Source organism: Bos javanicus, chromosome 18, assembly GCF_032452875.1.
Source record: "Bos javanicus breed banteng chromosome 18, ARS-OSU_banteng_1.0, whole genome shotgun sequence".
In the NCBI taxonomy this organism is placed as follows: Eukaryota; Metazoa; Chordata; class Mammalia; order Artiodactyla; family Bovidae; genus Bos; species Bos javanicus.
In genome coordinates, this window is record NC_083885.1 from 61138597 (window position 1) to 61157902 (window position 19306).

The following is a 19306-nucleotide window of genomic DNA, read 5'->3' on the forward strand; positions in this document are numbered from 1 at the left end:
GCCAAATGTGGTATATACCCACAAGAGAATATTCTTCAGTGTTAAAAAGAAAGGGAATTCTAACACATGCTATGACAGAGAATAACCTAGTGGATATTCTACTAAGTGATATAAACCTGATAGGAAAGGACACGTGTTACATCATTCCACCTAAACGAGGCACCTAGGGTGGTCAGACTCAGAAAAAGAAAGTAGAATGGTGAATGTCAGGAACTGGGAAAGAAGATGGGGGAATTGTTGATGGGTACAGAGTTGAAGTTTTGCCAGATGAAAAAAGTCCTGGAGTCTGCATGCACAAAATTTGAAGGTATTTAACACAGCTGAACTGGAAACCTAAAGATGGCTATAATGATCAATTTTATGTTATGGGTATTTTACCACACCCACACACACACAAACCTCTCAGAACCTCCCCCTGAGGGTAACCACAGAGGAGTCAGGGCTGATAGCAACACTGCAGATGCTCCCCGCCCACCCAGCCCCATCTCCACCCCAACAACCCAGGGATGAGGACCGTCTTCTGTGCTCAGGACTCCCCACTTCAGTTCTTGGAGATGTCTCAGCTCCAGCCCCGCACGGCTTAACCTCAGCCTCCCTGACTGACCCAGTGCTCCAGGCTCTGCTCCCAGGATCCAGTAAGTCTCAGGTTACCCTCTTCTGTAGGAGACTGGGCGCTGAGTTCATGTCCTCCCAAAGAGACCTCTGCAATCCCAGGGTGCAGGGGGTCAGCCTGGCTCCAGCCTGAGGGTAGAGAGACCCATTTCCTAGATGAAAGTGTCTGCACTGTGTGTGTGTGCGTGCATGTGTGTATGTGTGTAAGGAAAGGTAGGGGGGATGGATCAGTGCTCTGAGGCTCTAAGACAATTTTTACTCATGTTCAAATAATATTCGAGATTAATTACGCAAAGAGTTGGATATGAATGAGCGACTAGGCACACTACACAACCACAACCCTTGTATAGGGCTTATGATGTGGACCACTGATTTCAGTCTCCTGCATACTGCTGGCCCTTTGAATCTATGGGTTTTTGTTCTGTTGACTTTGGGGCAACTGTAAGGGACTTGGACATCCACAGATTTTGGTAAATGTGGAGATGAAGGCATGGTGACATATTCAGTCATTTTGGGGTTTGCTGCACCCGGTAACTGTGTGAAGCTGGTTGTTATTTATCATGGGCAGCAATTTTTTAAATGATGGTAAAATACATATAGTGTAAATTTGGCCAACTTAATACGTATGGAGTTGAATAATGTTAAGTATATCTACATTTTTATGTAGCCAATCTCTAAAACATTTTAAAACGGTGCCTTCATTTAACAATAACTTCCTAATTTGCCTTCACCCCAGGCCCTGGCCAACCACTATTCTGCATTTGTCTCCATGGCTTTAACTCCTCCTTTGATTTCACAGAAATGAAATCATACATTATTTGTATATTGGTGAATGGCTTATGTCGCTTAGCATAATGTCCTCAAGGGTCCTCCATGTTGTTGCATGAGTCAGCAATTCCTGCCTTTTAAAGGCTGAATAATATTCCACTGTATACATAGACCACAATTGTGTTTATCCATTCCTTCATGGATGAACATTTGGGTTGCTTCCAACTTTTATCTACTGTGAATAATGCTGCTGTAAACATGAGTGTGCAAATATCTTTTTGAGACTCTATTTTCCATTTTTTTGCGCATGTACACCCAGATATGGAATTACTGAATCACATGGTAAATCCATCGTTAGTGTTTTGAGGAACTATCGTACTTTATCCATAGCAACTGCACCATTTTGCATTCCTACTAACACTTCCCAAGGGCTCACCAGTGGCATTTGACAAAGAAGAAAACAGAGGTCCAGAGAAGTAAATGACTTGTGCAGAGGTACAGTGGTGGTGGGGAAGCCAAGATTCTAATCCTAGTTCCCTGGATTTTTGAATACTTGCTCTCAACCAAAATGTTACATTGGACTTTTGAATACCCTTAGGCAGAGACCCCCCCTCACAATAACTGGTGGTCACTGGGTCAGCCTAGTCCTACAGAGCAGTGTAGTGAGGAGACATTTCAAACCCCAAAGGAGCAGCAAAACAGAGTCCTGTCATTTCTGATTCAGAATGAAGGTTAGTCCCCACTTCCCTCTAGGCACTTGGGAGTTGTAGGGAAAGAGCAAATTAGCCAAGATGGTGCAGTCAGTCTCTCTCACCCCAAGCCCTCTCGCTCTTGCCCCATGTTTTGTAAATAATGATTATGTAACAGCCGAGATTACTTATAGCACTGCACATGCCTGTCACAAGGTACTCGATTGGCCACCAGTGGCTTTTGTTCTGTAAGTATATAGATAAGCTCCCCCTGGAAAGCCCTGGAGGTGGGGTTGTGTTATGGCTGTGTTATGTCCACATTAGGGCTACGTTACATGATGTTATGGCTGCTGCATCAGCCAGGAGAGAATAAACACGTCTGCAGTTCCACCGGCTCCTTGAGTCTTCTTCCAGCTTTCCTGCTCCTGCCTTGCTTACTCTGGGTTCAGCAAAGAGTGTGCACAGTGAGATACAGTGAGACAACTGGTGCTGTGAGCAGGTTCAGCAAGACAGGAGGCCAGTGTGGTTTGATGCTTTAACTGAGCTGGGCTACACCTCCTACAAATTCCGTCTCCTTCTGCCCAGACTCAGAGTTCTAATTTCTTTTCACACTGCAGGCAGTGAGGTATAAATCTGCCAGGTTTCAGCATCCTTGACAAAGCAATGTATGGAGTCTGAGATCTCGGATTACTCAGAGAGTCATGGCACACTTATAAAGGAAGGGAGGGGAAAATTATAATAATAATAACACATTTTCCCCAGTTCTGTAGAAGAAAAGAGGATAATGAGTGGTGCAAAGCTTGTGCAAAGTCACACAAGCTAATACAGAGCAGAGCTGGATTTGAACCAGCTGATCTGGTTGATTTCAATTCAGAAACAAGCATTCTTATCCAATTGTGCGAGTGTACATTGAGCATGCTAAGTCACTTCAGTCATGTCCGACTCTGCAACCCCATGGACTGTAGCCCTCCAGTCTCCCCTGTCCAATTCTCTGTGTGTGCATGTGTGTTAATCACTCACTCGTGTCCAACTCTTTGTGACCCCATGGACAGTACCTCTCCAGGCTCTTCTGTCAATGGGATTCTCCAGGTAAGAATACTGGAGTGGGTTTCCATTCCCTCCTCCAGGGGATCTTCCCAACCCAGGGGTTGAGCCCAGGTCTCCTGCATTACAGGCAGATTCTTGACCATCTGAGCCACCAGAGGAACCCACTCTGTCCATTAAACTTATACCAATTAAGCATCTACTGTGTACCTGGCACTGTGTTAGAGGCTTTTGCTTCTGTAGGGGTGGAAAACTTTTCTCTCTAGGTTTCTTGGCTGGTGTAAATAACTAAGTTGACATAAGACAGATTAATACATTTACAGGAGCCCCTCAAAAAACTCTTGAGACTCAGGCATTTAAGGCTTATACACTCCCCTGGGCTAAGGAGAAGCGGTTAGGGATCTGGGGCTTCAAGGAGGAGGAAGACAACCCACAGGAGGATGGGAAGAGCAAGTGCCTGATGAACAAATGTTTGCTCCTCCAGGCAGGTATGTTTTCCTGAAATTAGAAGTTCTCTCTGGTGACAGCTCTCTTCCTGGCATAGGCAGTATAATCTACATTATTTTGAGCAGTTAAGGGAGAGGCAAGGAGCTTCTCCTGAGTCTGCTGGGTCTTAATCATCTTTAGCTCAATACAGTCCACACGCCAAAAGAACACATTTAGGGGAGAGAAAAAAACCACTCCCCCTCAGTTCTATTCAAGCAACCCTTCCAGTAACTTTGAAACATATTAAATGCCTGATTTATGTTTGGAAAACCAAAGCACAGAGATGAGAACTTGCCCATTCTGTCCTTATACCACCTGCCCCTCATCACTCCATTGCTCCGTGGAACTGGACTCCCAGGGCCAAGGATGGATGGACATTCTTGACGGCTTTGTATGTTGTTTTTCTCAGCAGATCTTAACCTCTTCAACTCCGTCTAGGATGCTGCGTCAGTATGTTCGCCAGTTTCGTCAGGGGCTGGTCCGCAAGTGGCCACTGGCGCCCCGGGAGGAGTCTGAGAGTCGCAGAGCTCCTCCGAGCATCCTCGACCTGGTGATCGTGGGTGTGTGCAGAACTCTGGGGGCTGGCGTGTACGTCCTGATTGGTGTCATAACCCTGCTCATCGCTGGACCAGCGATCGTCATCTGCTTTTTGGTGGTCGCCCTGTCTTCTGTGTTGTCTGAATTCTGCTATGCCGAATATTGGTCCTATGTACCACGCTCCGGTTCTGTGTATCTTTACAGTGTCATCGTCATGGGAAAACCGTGCTCCTTCATCATTGGCTGGAACATCTTACTGTATTTAGTGGCTGGTGAGATGATGGGGAGGGGGATGATGTGGGGCTTAAGATCAGGAAACTAGGAGGGTAACTGGGATCTTCACTCATTCATAAACACTTTGTTAAGGAGCTTGTAGAAGGAAGCTCCAGAAAGCCCCACAGCTTCACTGTACTGAGCTAGCCTGCTTTCTTTAAACATGGGCTGAGAACCCAGAGGAAAGGGCACTGTCGGGGGTGGGTGAGAGGGAGGCAGTTCCCACAGTCTCCTCCCCTCACCGTATGGAAGTCTCTGCTCAGCTGTTGCCTTCATGGGATTTTCCTTTACCACTTGATTTAAAATGTCAGTCCTCATCTCTCAGCCCTCCTGGTCCCACTTCCAAGAAAAGTGTTCTTTTCTTGCAAAACTTTGATCTCTTCCTAACATTAAATAGTTGACCTATTTTTGAATCATCTATTCTTCTCTCCCCAATCCCATGAAAAGAAACTATTTGAGAGTGAGTATTTTGTCTGTTTCCGCCCTAAATACATCCCAGGGTGCATTGTAGGGGTTTAATTATTGTCCATTAATCTCCCTTCTGCCACTGCAGCTGCTTCCTGCGTGACCAGGGCTTGGAGTTACACCTTTGACATCCTCATTGGGAACCACATCTCTAAGGCGTTAGAGAGAACTTTCTCTCCACACATGCCCTCTTTTCTGGCCCCGTACCCAGACTTCATTGCCCTGGGCCTGGTGCTGCTGATGACTGGTGAGAAGGGGTCAGACATGGGATGGGAAGAGTGGGGTTTGAAGGGGGAACTGGTGTTGGAAAGTTGTGGGGTGGCAGAAGGTAAAATTAGGACTGGAAAGAAGGATCAGAGTTATGAGTAAGGGCAGCAAGGCACACAGACCATTGCTTTCCCACCCTGGCACCCTTGACACTTGGTGATGCTTCATCTTTTGGTCTTGAGGGCTGTCCTGAACTTCACACTGTAGGGTTTTGTTTTGTTTTTGTTTTTGTTTTTAATGAATCATAGTCGAATGATGAGTTGCATCCCCAGCCTTACTCACTAGATACTGGTGCTAAATTGTGATCATCAGAATGTCTCCAGACATTGTCAAACATCTCTTGAGTGACAAAATCACCCCAGCTCAGAATCATTTATTTAGAATGAAGTTCTTCCTCTGTGTTGAGACCAGATTTTTTTTTTTAATTGAGAGGCTATTCTCATAGCATAAAACTGATTTATTGTCTTTCAGTTTTATTGAGATATAATTGACCTACAACATTGTCTATGTTTAAGGTGTACAGAGTGATGATTTGACAGACGTGTGTTGTGAGGTGACTGGTACAGTAAGAAATTAGCCATCTTAAAGTGCTTGTGTCTGCGTGGGTGCTCAGTCATTTCAGTTATGTGTGACTCCTGGTGACCCCATGGACTGTAGCCCATCAGGTTCCTCTGTCCATGGGCTTCTCCAGGCAAGAATACTGGAGTGGGTTGTCATGCCCTCCTCCAGGGGATCTTCCTGATCCAGGAATTGAACATGCATCTTCTTCTTCTGTATTTCGGGCAGGCTTTTTACTGCTGAGTCACCAGGGAAGACACTTAAAGTGTAGAGTCCAGAGGGACTTAGTCCCTTCACAGTGTGATGACCATCATCTCCATCTAGTTCCAAACATGTTCATCTCCCCAAAAGGAAACCCTGTACCCACCAAACGGTCATTATCCACCCATCCACCGCACCCCCACCACCCTCAAGCCCTGGCAACCACTGGCCTGCTTTCTGTGTCTATGGGTTTAATTACCTTGGATGTCTCATATTCCATCTTTCCCACAGGACTACTGGTTCTGGGAGCTCGTGTGACAACCCTGATTATCAAAGTGTCCACAGGCTTGAACCTTTTTATTCCAATCTTCATGATCCTCTCCGGCTTCATTAAGGGAGACCTGCACAACTGGCAGCTCACAGAACAGGACTACAGATCGAACACATCTGGATCCAGCAGCACCTTTAGGTCAGGAGGGTCCTCTGGGTAATACATGGGTGGTGTTGGTGCAGAGCTGGGAACACGGTGGGGACTAAAGATATCTGGGCTGGCGGATCCAGGTGATGGGGGTCCTGGAGCCCAGGACTTGTGATATGAAGGGAGGAGCCCAGTAGAGATGGCTGAACACACCTCACGCACGTTCTTCCTCTTTCCTTTTTTTACCATAGGTTGGGCCCTCTGGGTTCTGGAGGGTTTGTGCCCTTTGGCTTTGAAGGGATTGTCCAGGGAGCAGCTATACTTTTCACCTCCTATTTTGGTGTTCATGGCATTGTCACTGACGGTAACATGGTCACTGTGTGTCCCATCAGGGGTGTGGGCACTGGTTGGGCTGCCCCTGGGCACAGGGGTTGGTAAAAGGTAAGACCCTGATACTGGGAAAGATTGAGGACATAGGAGAAGGGGACCACAGAGGATGAGATGGTTGGATGACTTCACCGACTCAATGGACATGAGTTTGAGGAAACTCAGGGAGCTAGTGAAGGACAGGGAAGCCTGGCACGCTGCAGTCCATGAGGCTGCAAAGAGTCGTACATGACTGAGTAACTAAACAACAAAAGCCTGCTTTCGGACTTGCGAGAGGAAAGGGGATTTTCTGCTTTCATTCCAGTATCTTTCCTGACCCAGTACTTGCTCCTGTCCTGCAGGGAAGAAAGCCCCAAATCCTCAGCGTTCCATCTCCTTGAGCTTGGTGGTCTCCATCTTCATCGGCTGCCTGGCGTACTCTGGGGTTTCTGCAGCGCTCACCCTCATGGTGCCCTACTACCTGATATACCCTTACAGCCCCTTGCCACAGGCTTTTCTCCAGGTCGGATGGGACCCGGCTGGATATGTCATGGCTGTTGTCTTACTGTGTACTGTTTTATACAGGTGAGCATCCTGGTTTTCTCCCCATCTACTGTCAGATGCTCAGGTACCCCAGCCCCTGGGATTGAGAGACAAGATGAAGGATACCATGTAGACAGGAGCCATGTAGACTGGGAACCGAGGGCGCCCTGGTCTCTCCTGCTTCTGCACACCCTCTCACATTTTCCATCTTCTCTTCCAGCTTCCTATGTGCCATGTTCTCCATGTTTCAGTTGACCTGCGCAATGGCAGCTGACTGGCTCCTTTTCCGAGCTCTTGCCCAGATCCACACCCGTACTGGCACCCCCATCATGGCCATCTTGGCTTCTGGAACTCTTACAGGTGAATAAAGGAAACCTTTTCTTTACTTTTTAAAAAAAATAATTCTATGTATTTATTTTTAATGATTGATGATTGCTTTACAAAATTGATATGATATCTGTCATACATCAACATGAACCAGCCATAAGTATATCTATGAACCTTCCCTCCTGAGTCTCCCTCCCACCTCTCACCCCTCTAGGTTATTACAGAGCCCCGTTTTGAGCTCCCTGAGTCATACAGAAAATTTCCATTGGCTGTCAAATTTGCATACGTTAGTGTATATGCTTCCATGCTACCCTCCATTCATTTCACCCTCTCCTTCTCTCCTGCCCTTGTCCGTCAGTCTGTTTTCCACGTCTGCATCTCCATGGCTGCCCTGTGAATAGGTTCATCAGTACCATCTTTCTCGAGTCCATATATATGCATTAATATGTGATGTTTGTTCTTCTCTTTATAACTTACTTCACTCTGAATAATAGGCTCTAGGTTCATCCTCCTCATTAGAACTGACTCAAATGTGTTCCTTTTTATGACTGAATAGTATTCCACTGTATATGTATATTCCACAGCTTCTTTATCCATTCATCCACCAATGGATCATTCTTTGACCAATTTCTTTAACATGAATGTTTCAAGGGAATTTTCACTCCCTCCCCTAACCCTCATTTTAGGGCTCATGGCATCACTCCTCAGGATCCTCGATCTGGTGAAACTCATGTCAGCCGGGATCCTGCCTGCTTACACTCTTGTGGCTGTTTTCATACTTGTCCTCAGGTGAGACCCACTAACCTTGGCTGAGAGCCTTGGACTCTTGGGGTTGATGGGAAGGTGATCCTCTTCTGCCTTCTTGCTGCCTTCTATATGTCTCACTAGGCTTAAGGCAAGAACGAGGTAGATTATACTGTCTGATGTTAGGGTAGGGCCTGCTGTGAATACTGCCCTGATATCTCTCCTTCAGGTACCAACCAGACCAGATTTTAAGCAAGAGGGAGGAAACAGAGGAGGGAAATGAGATTTCTGGTCATGAAGCAAGTCTTTCAGAACCTGTACCTGAAGCAGGACCCTTAATGATTCTAAAGAGTCTGTGGTTCCCTACCAGCACCACCCCCACCCAGATATCTGGGCAGATTGTCTATGGATGTGCTTCTCTGCTTGGTGAGCAGTGGGATTTCTTTTTGGTCATATTCTGAAATTGACAAGATAGGTTGGGATTCTGTGTCTTTGGCAGTTGAGAAGGGGTCTTGGAGATACAATGGCCCTTCCTGAGGTGGGCAGCCTGGGGAGGGGTGTGACCCAAGGTCCTGACATCTTTGTCTTCTGGGTCCAGCCTGTTCTCCTCCTCCTTGACCCTTGCAGTTCTCCTGCTGAGCATCCTGAGCCTGATTTTGGCCCAGTGGCCCACACGTGTGTTCTCTGGAGACCCTGTGCTCACAACAGTGGCTGTGCTGCTGCTGCTGCTCATCACTGGGGTGACAGTCATCATCTGGAGGCAGCCCCAGGACCCCAGTCCTCTTACATTCAGGGTAGGTGGCCTTTTGTGTCCAAAGTGTCCACCTTGAGTGAATGAAGCCTGGGTGATTGAGCTTTAAACTTCTTTGTTGGACCTGGAAATAAAGAGAGTTGCTAAAACCAATGAACCCTTCCTGGATCCACACTCGCTGCTTTACAGACCCAGTCTGGGCAGGCACTGAACACACAGCCTGAATAAGCCTGGAGTCTTCCCACACCATGGGGCAGGTCTCCCTTTCAGACGTCTGGGCTGTGTTCAGGAATGAACTGACTCTGCCCACAGGTTCCTGCTCTGCCTGTCCTCCCACTGGTGAGCATCTTTGTGAACATTTACTTTATGATGCAGATAACTTCTGGGACCTGGATCTTATTTGGCATCTGGATGGCGATTGGTAAGAGGCTTTTTAGGGTGAAGAGTCTTCTTGAGTGACCGAATCCAATCCTCTTCCTAGAAGCCCTCCCCAAAACTGTCAGATGCCATAACAGGAAGCCTACTGGGCATTTGTTGGTGAAGAGAGCACTTACTTTTCCTATTCATTGTCTCATTTTCCTACTAGGATCTGTCATATACTTAGGATATGAGATCCAACACAGACTGGCAAGGAACAAACATGAACAGCCACCAGCCTCCACCCCCCAGACTCTGGATTAAAACATCCCCAGTGCTGAATCTGCCTAACTCAAGGAAATTGATGCTGTGTGGAATCCCTCCAAACCCTGGAGGTATCTTCTGGTTTAAGGGGCACTTTGAGCCTCTGTGGAGTGTGAACATGGGATGCATTTATAGCTCTGTATTTATTGCCAGTGGATGTTGTATACTTTTAAAGCAAACTTTTAAAAGCATAATAGACATACTTAAAAGTGCATGCTTCCTAAGTGTGCAGCAAAATGAATTTTCACAACAAAATTACCACAGGGTAGCCAGTAACCAGAGGAAGAAATAAAATATTAACCAGACATGTGAGAAACAACTTCTTGTGCCTCTTTCCAGCAGGAACACAGAGACTGCCATTTAGGAAGGAAACACAGGTAACTAAGTATTTTGTCAAGATTTACAGTTTAAACATTAGGACACAAACAAACTGGAAGTAAACGTGCAAATAGTCACACAAGGAAGTCAGGGTAGCTGTATTACTATCCAAGTAGACTCTGAGAAAAAGAGAAATAATATAGATAAAGTGGATTATTTCACCATAAAATGAGAAATGATTATATTTTTCTTTTCTCCAAGCTTTACTGAGGCAGTGTGCTGCTGCTGCTGCTAAGTCGCTTCAGTTGTGTCCGACTCTGTGCGACCCCATAAGACGGCAGCCTACCAGGCTCCCCGTCCCTGGGATTCTCCAGGCAAGAACACTGGAGTGGGTTGCCATTTCCTTCTCCAATGTATGAAAGTGAAAAGTGAAAGTGAAGTCGCTCAGTCGTGTCTGACTCTTAGCGACCCGTTAGCTTTCTATCTCAGACTCAGAGTAACACAGTTGAGCTGATGAAGAAAACTTCTTAATTAAAAACAACAACCAAACCAAAACTCCTGCATTGGGGAGTGGGGAAATGGAGTCATAGGTAATTGCTGGTTGATAAATGGTTACTGATGGGTGTAACTAAAAGGTAAGAAGTTAAAAGTATAACTAAAAGATAATTTTTAGTGTAAGAAAAGTTAGTAACTTTTAGTGTAATGGAAAAAAAGAGTGCAACCAAACTGTAACTAAAAGGTAAGAAGTTATCTTGGAGAGACAAGACAAAAAGATGTTGCTACAGAACAAAATGCTCAAAATCAAGATTATGGATGTTCAAGAATCTGGTAAGAATGAAATAGAGGATTGTTTGTGGGAATGAACAACTGAAGTAGAGTGAAGGGAGGATGGATGTCAAGAAACCAAATACAAGTTATTAGATGAACCTATGAATAAATGGAGGAAGATGAATAGAATTTGGAAAATCACTACCTTTCAAGTGAAAGCCTGAATGAATTACAGGCTTAAGATGTAATTAATGGAGACTGAATCTTTTGGGTAAAACTTTGATAGAACAGGTTGACACCACCTGGTTATCATTCTTCCTTACTGACGTGGAATAACCTTATTGACTCTCACATTATACCCAATGTGCTGTAAGAGGCAATACACAACACTGCCCATAAAGTAGTCCTGAAGAAAATTTGAATCAGAATTAATCACGTCTTTAGATCAACTATGAGCTCATAGCAGACATAGGGATAGATTCACATTTCAACTGAAAACTTCATCAGCCAGGGACTTCTCTGGAGACTGTGGGTAGGGATGGTAGGGAGAGGGGATGATGAACAGACAGGTTCCATCCCTGGTCGGGTAACCCACATGCCAAAGGAAGTTCAGTTCAGTTCAGTCGCTCAGTCGTGTCCGACTCTTTGTGACCCCATGAACTGCAGCATGCCAGGCCTCCCTGTCCATCATCAACTCCCGGAGTTCACCCAAACTCACGTCCATCGAGTTAGTGATGCCATCCAGCCATCTCATCCTCATCGTCCCCTTCTCCTTCTGCCCCCAATTCCTCCCCACATCAGAGTCTTTTCCAGTGAACTCTTTCCAGTGAAGTCTTTTCCAGTCAACTCTTCACACAAGGTGGCCGAAGTATTGGAGTTTCAGCTTCAGCATCAGTCCTCCCAAAGAACACCCAGGACTCATCTCCTTCAGAATGGACTGGTTGGATCTCCTTGCAGTCCAAGGGACTCTCAAGAGTCTTCTCCAACACCACAGTTCAAAAGCATCAATTCTTCGGCGCTCAGCCTTCTTCACAGTCCAACTCTCTCATCCATACATGACCACTGGAAAAACCGTAGCCTTAACTAGATGGACCTTTATTGGCAAAGTAATGTTGCCGGGAGCAGGAGCTCCGCCCATGGCAAAGGTCATGAGGAAGGAGGCTTGGTATACGCAAAGGTGGGATCGAGCCTCAGGAGTCCCCCTGGAAATTCTCGAGCATCTACCTCCAAAACCAGAGTCTGCCTACTTTCTGCTTTGTGCTCTCACCTACACCTCTGACTTTACGGGGGGCTGTCCCCCACTACCTCTCTCTGAAAAAAGAGTTAACTTACAGCTCCAGTTAATAAAGTTCCTGGGTGTAATAGTACAAACTCCTTTGGAAGTCCTCTAGCCTGCCTGAATAGGTTTTTCTGGCCACATGTGATTGCTCAGAGCCTCCCAGCTGTGAGAGGCATGAGATGTTCTAAACTGTCTGAATACAGATTCCTTTGAGCAGTTAAAAGATTGATTAGAAATTGTATTGGTGAAGGGTTTTTCACTGGTTGGGCCAATGTTTGCTGCTAAGTCTCCATATCCCTTACCTGCTGTGTCCCTGGCAGTGTATTGATCAATATAATTGGTGTAAGTAGTAGCTTTAATGTTTGTAACTTTGGACCCTTGAGTTAATTCTTTTTCTTGTTATAGCCCACCACACCTTTGCCCTATAGGAATGCAACTTTATCTAATGCTTTTGGAGGGTGGCGCTTGACTAATCACTTTTAGAGAAAAATAAGTTTTCTGAAGAAAGGGTCTTAAAATGTTAACAGGCCTCTGGGCCAGAAGATGATGCAAATCACCTAAACTTTTGCATATGATAAGTTTGCAGGAAGAAAGCCTGGCTTACTGCATGACTCTACCCCTTCCCCCATTATCCTCTATGCATAACTTAAGGTATAAAAACTACTTTGGAAAATAAAGTGTGGGCCTTGTTCACGGAAACTTGGTCTCCCCATGTCGTTCTTTCTCTCACCTTCTGGCTGAATTATTCAGCCTCTTTTCTCCACTGAATTTCCTCACTGAGCTCTCCTTATTTAACCACTCTTTATATCCTTAATTAACGTTTAATTAAGCAATTGTTTCCTGATCCTCACCGACGCCGTCCTGGCTTCGAATTCCCTGGATCCACCGGGGCTGGACCCTGGCATAATGTCTCTGCTTTTGAATATGCTATCTAGGTTGGTCATAACTTTCCTTCCAAGGAGTAAACGTCTTTTAATTTCATGGCTGTAATCACCATCTGCAGTGATTTTGGAGCCCCCCCAAAATAAAGTCAGCCAGTGTTTTCACTGTTTCCCCATCTATTTCCCATGAAATGATGGGACCAGATGCCATAATCTTTGTTTTCTGAATGTTGAGCTTTAAGCCAACTTTCTCACTCTCCTCTTTCACTTTCATCAAGAGGCTTTTTAGTTCCTCTTCACTTTCTGCCATAAGGATGGTGTCATCTGCATATCTGAGGTTATTGATATTTCTCCCGGCAATCTTGATTCCAGCTTGTGCTTCTTCCAGCCCAGCATTTCTCATGATGTACTCTGCATATAAGTTAAATAAGCAGGGTGACAATATACAGCCTTGACGAACTCCTTTTCATATTTGGAATCAGTCTGTTGTTCCATGTCCAGTTCTAACTGTTGCTTCCTGACCTGCATACAGATTTCTCAAGAGGCAGGTCAGGTGGTCTGGTATTCCCATCTCTTGAAGAATTTTCTACAGTTTATTGTGATCCACACAGTCAAAGGCTTTGTCATAGTCAATAAAGGAGAAGTATATGCTTTTCTGGAACTCTCTTGCTTTTTCCATGATCCAGTGGATGTCGCCAATTTGATCTCTGGTTCCTCTGCCTTTTCTAAAACCAGCTTGAACATCTGGAAGTTCACAGTTCACGTATTGCTGAAGCCTGGCTTGAAGAATTTTGAGCATTACTTTACTAGTGTGTGAGATGAGTGCAATTGTGCGGTAGTTTAGCATTCTTTGGGATTCGAATGAAAACTGACCTTTTCCAGGCCTGAGGCCACTGCTGAGTTTTCCAAATTTGCTGGCATATTGAGTGCAACACTTTCACAGCATCATCTTTCAGGATTTGAAATAGCTCAACTGGAATTCCATCACCTCCACTAGCTTTGTTCATAGTGATGCTTTCTAAGGCCCACTTGACTTCACATTCCAGGATGTCTGGCTCTAGGTGAGTGATCACACCATCATGATTATCTTGGTCATGAAGATCTTTTTTGTACAATAAAAAAATAAAGAAGTTAGTGTAAGAGTCAACTACTACATTTAAGTCCTGTTTTGATGGTCTGTGTCCAGGGTCTTATCTTAGGGGTTACTTGATAGATTTCAGAATCTAGTCAACCCTTCACCAATACCCCACACCACTCCCTTCACCACTCCACTTCCCGCTCCCTGGTTTTCCTTCCTGAAGACTGGAGCTCCTTACCTCTTACATCCCGTTTCCCTCCTTGCCTGTGTGCTCAGCAAACAGAACTCCTTGAAGAAGAAGACAAGGAGGACACCTTCCCATTTACCCTCTTCCACCCCTTTGTGCAAGGCTGAACACAAGTGCGATGCTTATTCAATGCTGTGCTGCTTGAATTAATATCAGATGTTAAATTCCTCTCCTCCTGGTTGGGGTCCAGCTGGGCTTGGGGTCCCCCTACACTGGAGTGTCTCAGGTCATGTGCAGACTGTGGGGAGTTGAGAAGTGTAAGAGGATTGGGAGGGAGCAGGGTCTGAGTGGGACCCCCAGTTTCACAGCCCCTACTTTGCAGGGTCCTTGGTGATCAAAAATTTAAGCAGCCAAAGAAATAATCAATAAACAATCTGTAATGGGAATAGGGAAACATTTTGTTTGAGCTAAATTGAGGATTATACTCTAGAGACAAATGCTCAGATAACACTGAGGAACTGCTTTCTTGAAGCACCTTTTTCAATACTGTCTTATACCTTGTCTGACCAAAGAACAAACACCACGCAACACAAGGTGCTCTCCTTCAAGGTTTTAAGAGACAAACTAGTGCACAGACAGTGAGACGACAGGACCCTTGTGTCTAGGAAGGGAACTTTACCTTCCAGGGCATGGACCTGTAAGAAGACAGTTGCTCATCCTTATCTTCAAAATAGACTTTCTTGTTTTTTAAATTAAATTAATTATTTTAATTGGAGGCTAATTACTTTACAATATTGTAGTGGTTTTTGCCAAACATTGACATGAATCAGCCTCGGACGCAAATGTGTTCCCCATCCAGAAGCCCCCTCCCACCTCCCTTCCCATCCCATCCCCCAGGGTCATCCCAGTGCACCAGCCCTGAACACCCTGTCTCATTCATCAAACCTGGACTGGCGATCCACTTCACATATGATAATATACACGTTTCAATGCTATTCTTTCAAATCATCCCACCCTCACTTTCTCCCACAGAGTCCAAATGACTGTTCTTTACATCTGTGTCTCTTTTGCTGTCTTGCATATAGGGTCATCGTTACCATCTTCCTAAATTCCATATATATGTGTTAGTATACTATATTGGTGTTTTTCTTTCTGACTTACTTCACTCTGTATAATAGGCTCCAATTTCATCCACCTCATTAGAACTAATTCAAATGCACTCTTTTAATGGCCAAGTAATATTCCATTATGTATATGTACCATAGCTTTCACATCCATTCATCTGCCGATGGACATCTAGCTTGCTTCCATGTCCTGGCTATTATAAACAATGCTGCAATGAATTGGGGTACACGTGTCTCTTTCAATTCTGGTTTCCGTGGTGTGTATGCCCAGCAGTGGGACTGCTGGTTCGTATCGCAGTTTTATTTCCAGTGTTTTAAGTAATCTCCACACTGTTCTCCATAGTGGCTGTACTAGTTTGCATTCCCACCAACAGTGTAATAGGATTCCCTTTTCTCTGAACCCTCTCTAGCATTTCCTGTTTGTAGACTTTTTGATAGCAGCCATTCAGGCCAGTGTGAGATGGTACCTCACTGTGGTTTTGATTTGCATTTCTCTGATAATGAGTGATGTTGAGCATCTTTTCTTGTGTTTGTTAGCCATCTGTATGTCTTCTTTGGAGAAATGTGTGTTTAGTTCTTTGACCCATTTTTTGATTGGGTCGTTTATTTTTCTGGAATGAGCTGCATGTATATTTTTGAGATTTATTCTTTGTCAGTTACTTTGTTTGCTATTCTTTTCTCCCATTCTGAAGGCTGTCTTTTCACCTTGCTTATGGTTTCCTTCGTTGTGCAAAAGCTTTTCAGTTTAATTAGGTCCCCTTTGTTTATTTTTGCTTTTATTTCCATTACTCTGGGAGGTGAGTCATAGAGGATCCTGCTGTGATTTATGTCAGAGAGTGTTTTGCCTATGTTTTCCTCTAGGAGCTTTATAGTTTCTTGTCTTACATTTAGATCTTTAATCCATTTTGAGTTTATTTTTGTGTATGGTGTTAGAAAGTGTTCTAGTTTCATTCTTTTACAAGTGGTTAATCAGTTTTCCCAGCACCACTTGTTAAAGAGATCGTCTTTTCTCCATTGTATATTCTTGCCTCCTTTGTTAAAGATAAGGTGTCCATAGGTGTGTCGACTTATTTCTGGGCTTTCTATTTTGTTCCATTGATTTATATTTCTGTCTTTGTGCCAGTAACATACTGTCTTGATGACTGTAGCTTTGTAGTATAGTCTGAAGTCAGGCAGGTCAATTCCTCCTGTTCCATTCTTCTTTCACAAGATTGCTTTGGCTATTCGAAGTTTTTTTTTGTATTTCCATACAAATTGTGAAATCATTTGTTCTAGGTCTCTGAAAAACACCATTGGTAGCTTGATAGGGATTGCATTGAATGTGTAGATTGCTTTGGGTAGTATACTCATTTTCAGTATGTTGATTCTTCCAATCCATGAACATGGTATATTTCTCCATCTATTTGTGTCCTCTTTGATTTCTTTCATCAGTGCTTTATAGTTTTCTATATATAGGTCTTTTCTTTCTTTAGGTAGACTTATTCCTAAGTATTTTATTCTTTTTGTTGCAATGGTGAATGGAATTGTTTCCTTAATTTCTCTTTCTGTTTTCTCATTGTTAGTGTATAGGAATACAAGGGATTTCTGTGTGTTAATTTTATATCCTGCAACTTTACTATAGTCATTGATTAGCTCTAGTAATTTTCTGGTGGAGTCTTTAGGGTTTTCTATGTAGAGGATCATGTCATCTGCAAACAGTGAGAGTTTTACTTCTTCTTTTCCAATCTGGATTCCTTTTATTTCTTTTTCTTCTCTGATTGCTGTGGCTAAAACTTCCAAAACTATGTTGAATAGTAGTAGTGAGAATGGGCACTTGTCTTGTTCCTGACTCTTGGGGAAATGCTTTCAATTTTTTCCCCCATTGAGGATAATGTTTGCTGTGGGTTTATAATATATGGCTTTTATTATGTTGAGGTATGTTTCTTCTACTCCTGCTTTCTGGAGGATTCTTATCATAAATGGATGTTGAAATTTATCAAAGGCTTTCTCTATATCTATTGAGATAATCATATGGTTTTTATCTTTTAATTTGTTAACTTGGTGTATCACATTGATTGATTTGTGGATATTAAAGAATCCTTGCATCCTTGGGATAAAGCCCACTTGGTCATGATGTATGATCTTTTTAATATGTTGTTGGATTCTGTTTGCTGAATTTCGTTAAGGATTTTTGCATCGATGTTCATCAGTGATATTGGGCTGTAGTTTTCTTTTTTTGTGGCATCTTTGCCTGGTTTTGATATTAGGGTGATGGTGGCCTGTTAGAATGAGTTTGGGAGTTTGCCTTCCTCTTCAATTTTCTGGAAGAGTTTGAGTAGGATAAGTTTTAGCTCTTCTTTAAATTTTTGGTAGAATTCAGCTGTGAAGCCATCTGGTCCTAGGCTTTTGTTTGCTGGAAGATTTCGGATTACAGTTTCGATTTCTGTGCTTGATGGGTCTGTTAAGATTTTCTATTTCTTCCTGGTTCAGTTTTGGAAAGTTATACTTTTCTAAGAATTTGCCCATTTCTTCCAAGCTGTCCGTTTTATTGGCATATAGTTGCTGATAGTAGTCTCTTATGATCTTTCGTATTTTTGTGTTGTCTGCTGTGATTTCTCCATTTTCATTTCTAATTGTGTTGATTTGATTCCTCTCCCTTTGTTTCTTGATGAGTATGGCTAATGGTTTGTCTATTTTATTTATCTTCTCAAAGAAGCAGCTTTTAGCTGTGTTGATTTTGGCTATGATCTCCTTTGTTTCTTTTTCATTTCTTTCTGCCCTAATTTTTAAGATTTCTTTCCTTCTACTAACCCTGGTGTTCTTCGTTCCTTCCTTTTCTAGTTGCTTTAGGTGTAGAGCTAGGTTATTTATTTGACTTTTCTCTTGTTTCTTGAGGTAAGCTTGTATTGTTATGAACATTCTCCTTAGCACTAAGTTCCATAGGTTTTGGGTTGTTGTGTTTTCATTATCATTCTTTTCTATGCATATTTTGATTTATTTTTTTTTATTTCTTCTGTGATTTGTTGGTTCTTCAGAAGCATGTTGTTTAGCCTCCATATGTTTGTATTTTTAACAGTTTTGTTTTTTCCTGTAGTCTTACTGCATTGTGAACAGAAAAAATGCTTGGAATGATTTCATTTTTTTTGAATTTACCAAGGCTATATTTATGGCCCAGGATGTGATCTATCCTTGAGAAGGTTCCGTGTGCACTTGAGAAAAGGATGAAATTCATTGTTTTGTGGTGAAATGTCCTATAGATATAAATTAGGTCTAATTGGTCCATTGTATCATTTAAAGTATGTGTTTCCTTGCTAATTTTCTGTTCAATTGATCTATCCATAGGTGTGAGTGGGATATTAAAGTCTCCCACTATTATTGTATTACTGTTAATTTTCCCTTTCCTACTTGTTAGCATTTGCCTTACATATTGCGGTGCTGCTATGTTGGATGTATGTACCTTTTTAATTGTTATATCTTCTTCTTGGATTGACCCTTTGATCATTATGTAATGTCCTTCTTTGACTCTTTTCACAGCCTTTGTTTTAAAGTCTATTTTATTTGATATGAGTATTGCTACTCCTGCTTTTTTCTTTTTTTGGTCTCCATTTGTGTGAAATATCTTTTTCCAGCCATTCACTTTCTGTGTGCATGTGTCCCTTGTTTTGAGGTGGGTCTCTTGTAGACAGCAGATATAGGGGTCTTGTTTTTGTATTCATTCAGCCAGTCTTTGTCTTTTGGTTGGAGGCATTCAACACATTTACATTTAAGGTAATTATTGGTAAGTATGATCCTGTTGTCATTTACTTTGTTGTTTTGGGTTCTAGTTTATACACCCTTTTTGTGTTTCCTGTCTAGAGAAGATCCTTTAGCATTTGTTGAAGAGCTGATTTGCTGGTGCTGAATTTCTCAGCTTTTGCTTGTCTGTTAAGCTTTTGATTTCTCCTTCATATTTGAGGAGATCC

General features: G+C 43.2%; 2 protein-coding genes across 2 annotated transcripts in view; both read left to right on the top strand.

Moving 5' to 3' along the window:
• The window catches only part of LOC133229470 (cationic amino acid transporter 3-like), a 58981-nt gene that overhangs the window by 11174 nt on the left and 28501 nt on the right, over positions 1-19306 (top strand). The window lies entirely within an intron of this gene.
• On the top strand, positions 3636-9545 carry LOC133231012 (cationic amino acid transporter 3-like). The gene is made up of 10 exons (XM_061389168.1): positions 3636-4408; positions 4963-5121; positions 6192-6369; positions 6570-6682; positions 7047-7269; positions 7448-7587; positions 8241-8343; positions 8528-8724; positions 8926-9092; positions 9362-9545. Exons 1-10 carry the CDS (start codon positions 3847-3849, stop codon positions 9506-9508), a joined length of 1989 nt encoding a protein of 662 aa, XP_061245152.1. The 5' UTR covers positions 3636-3846; the 3' UTR covers positions 9509-9545.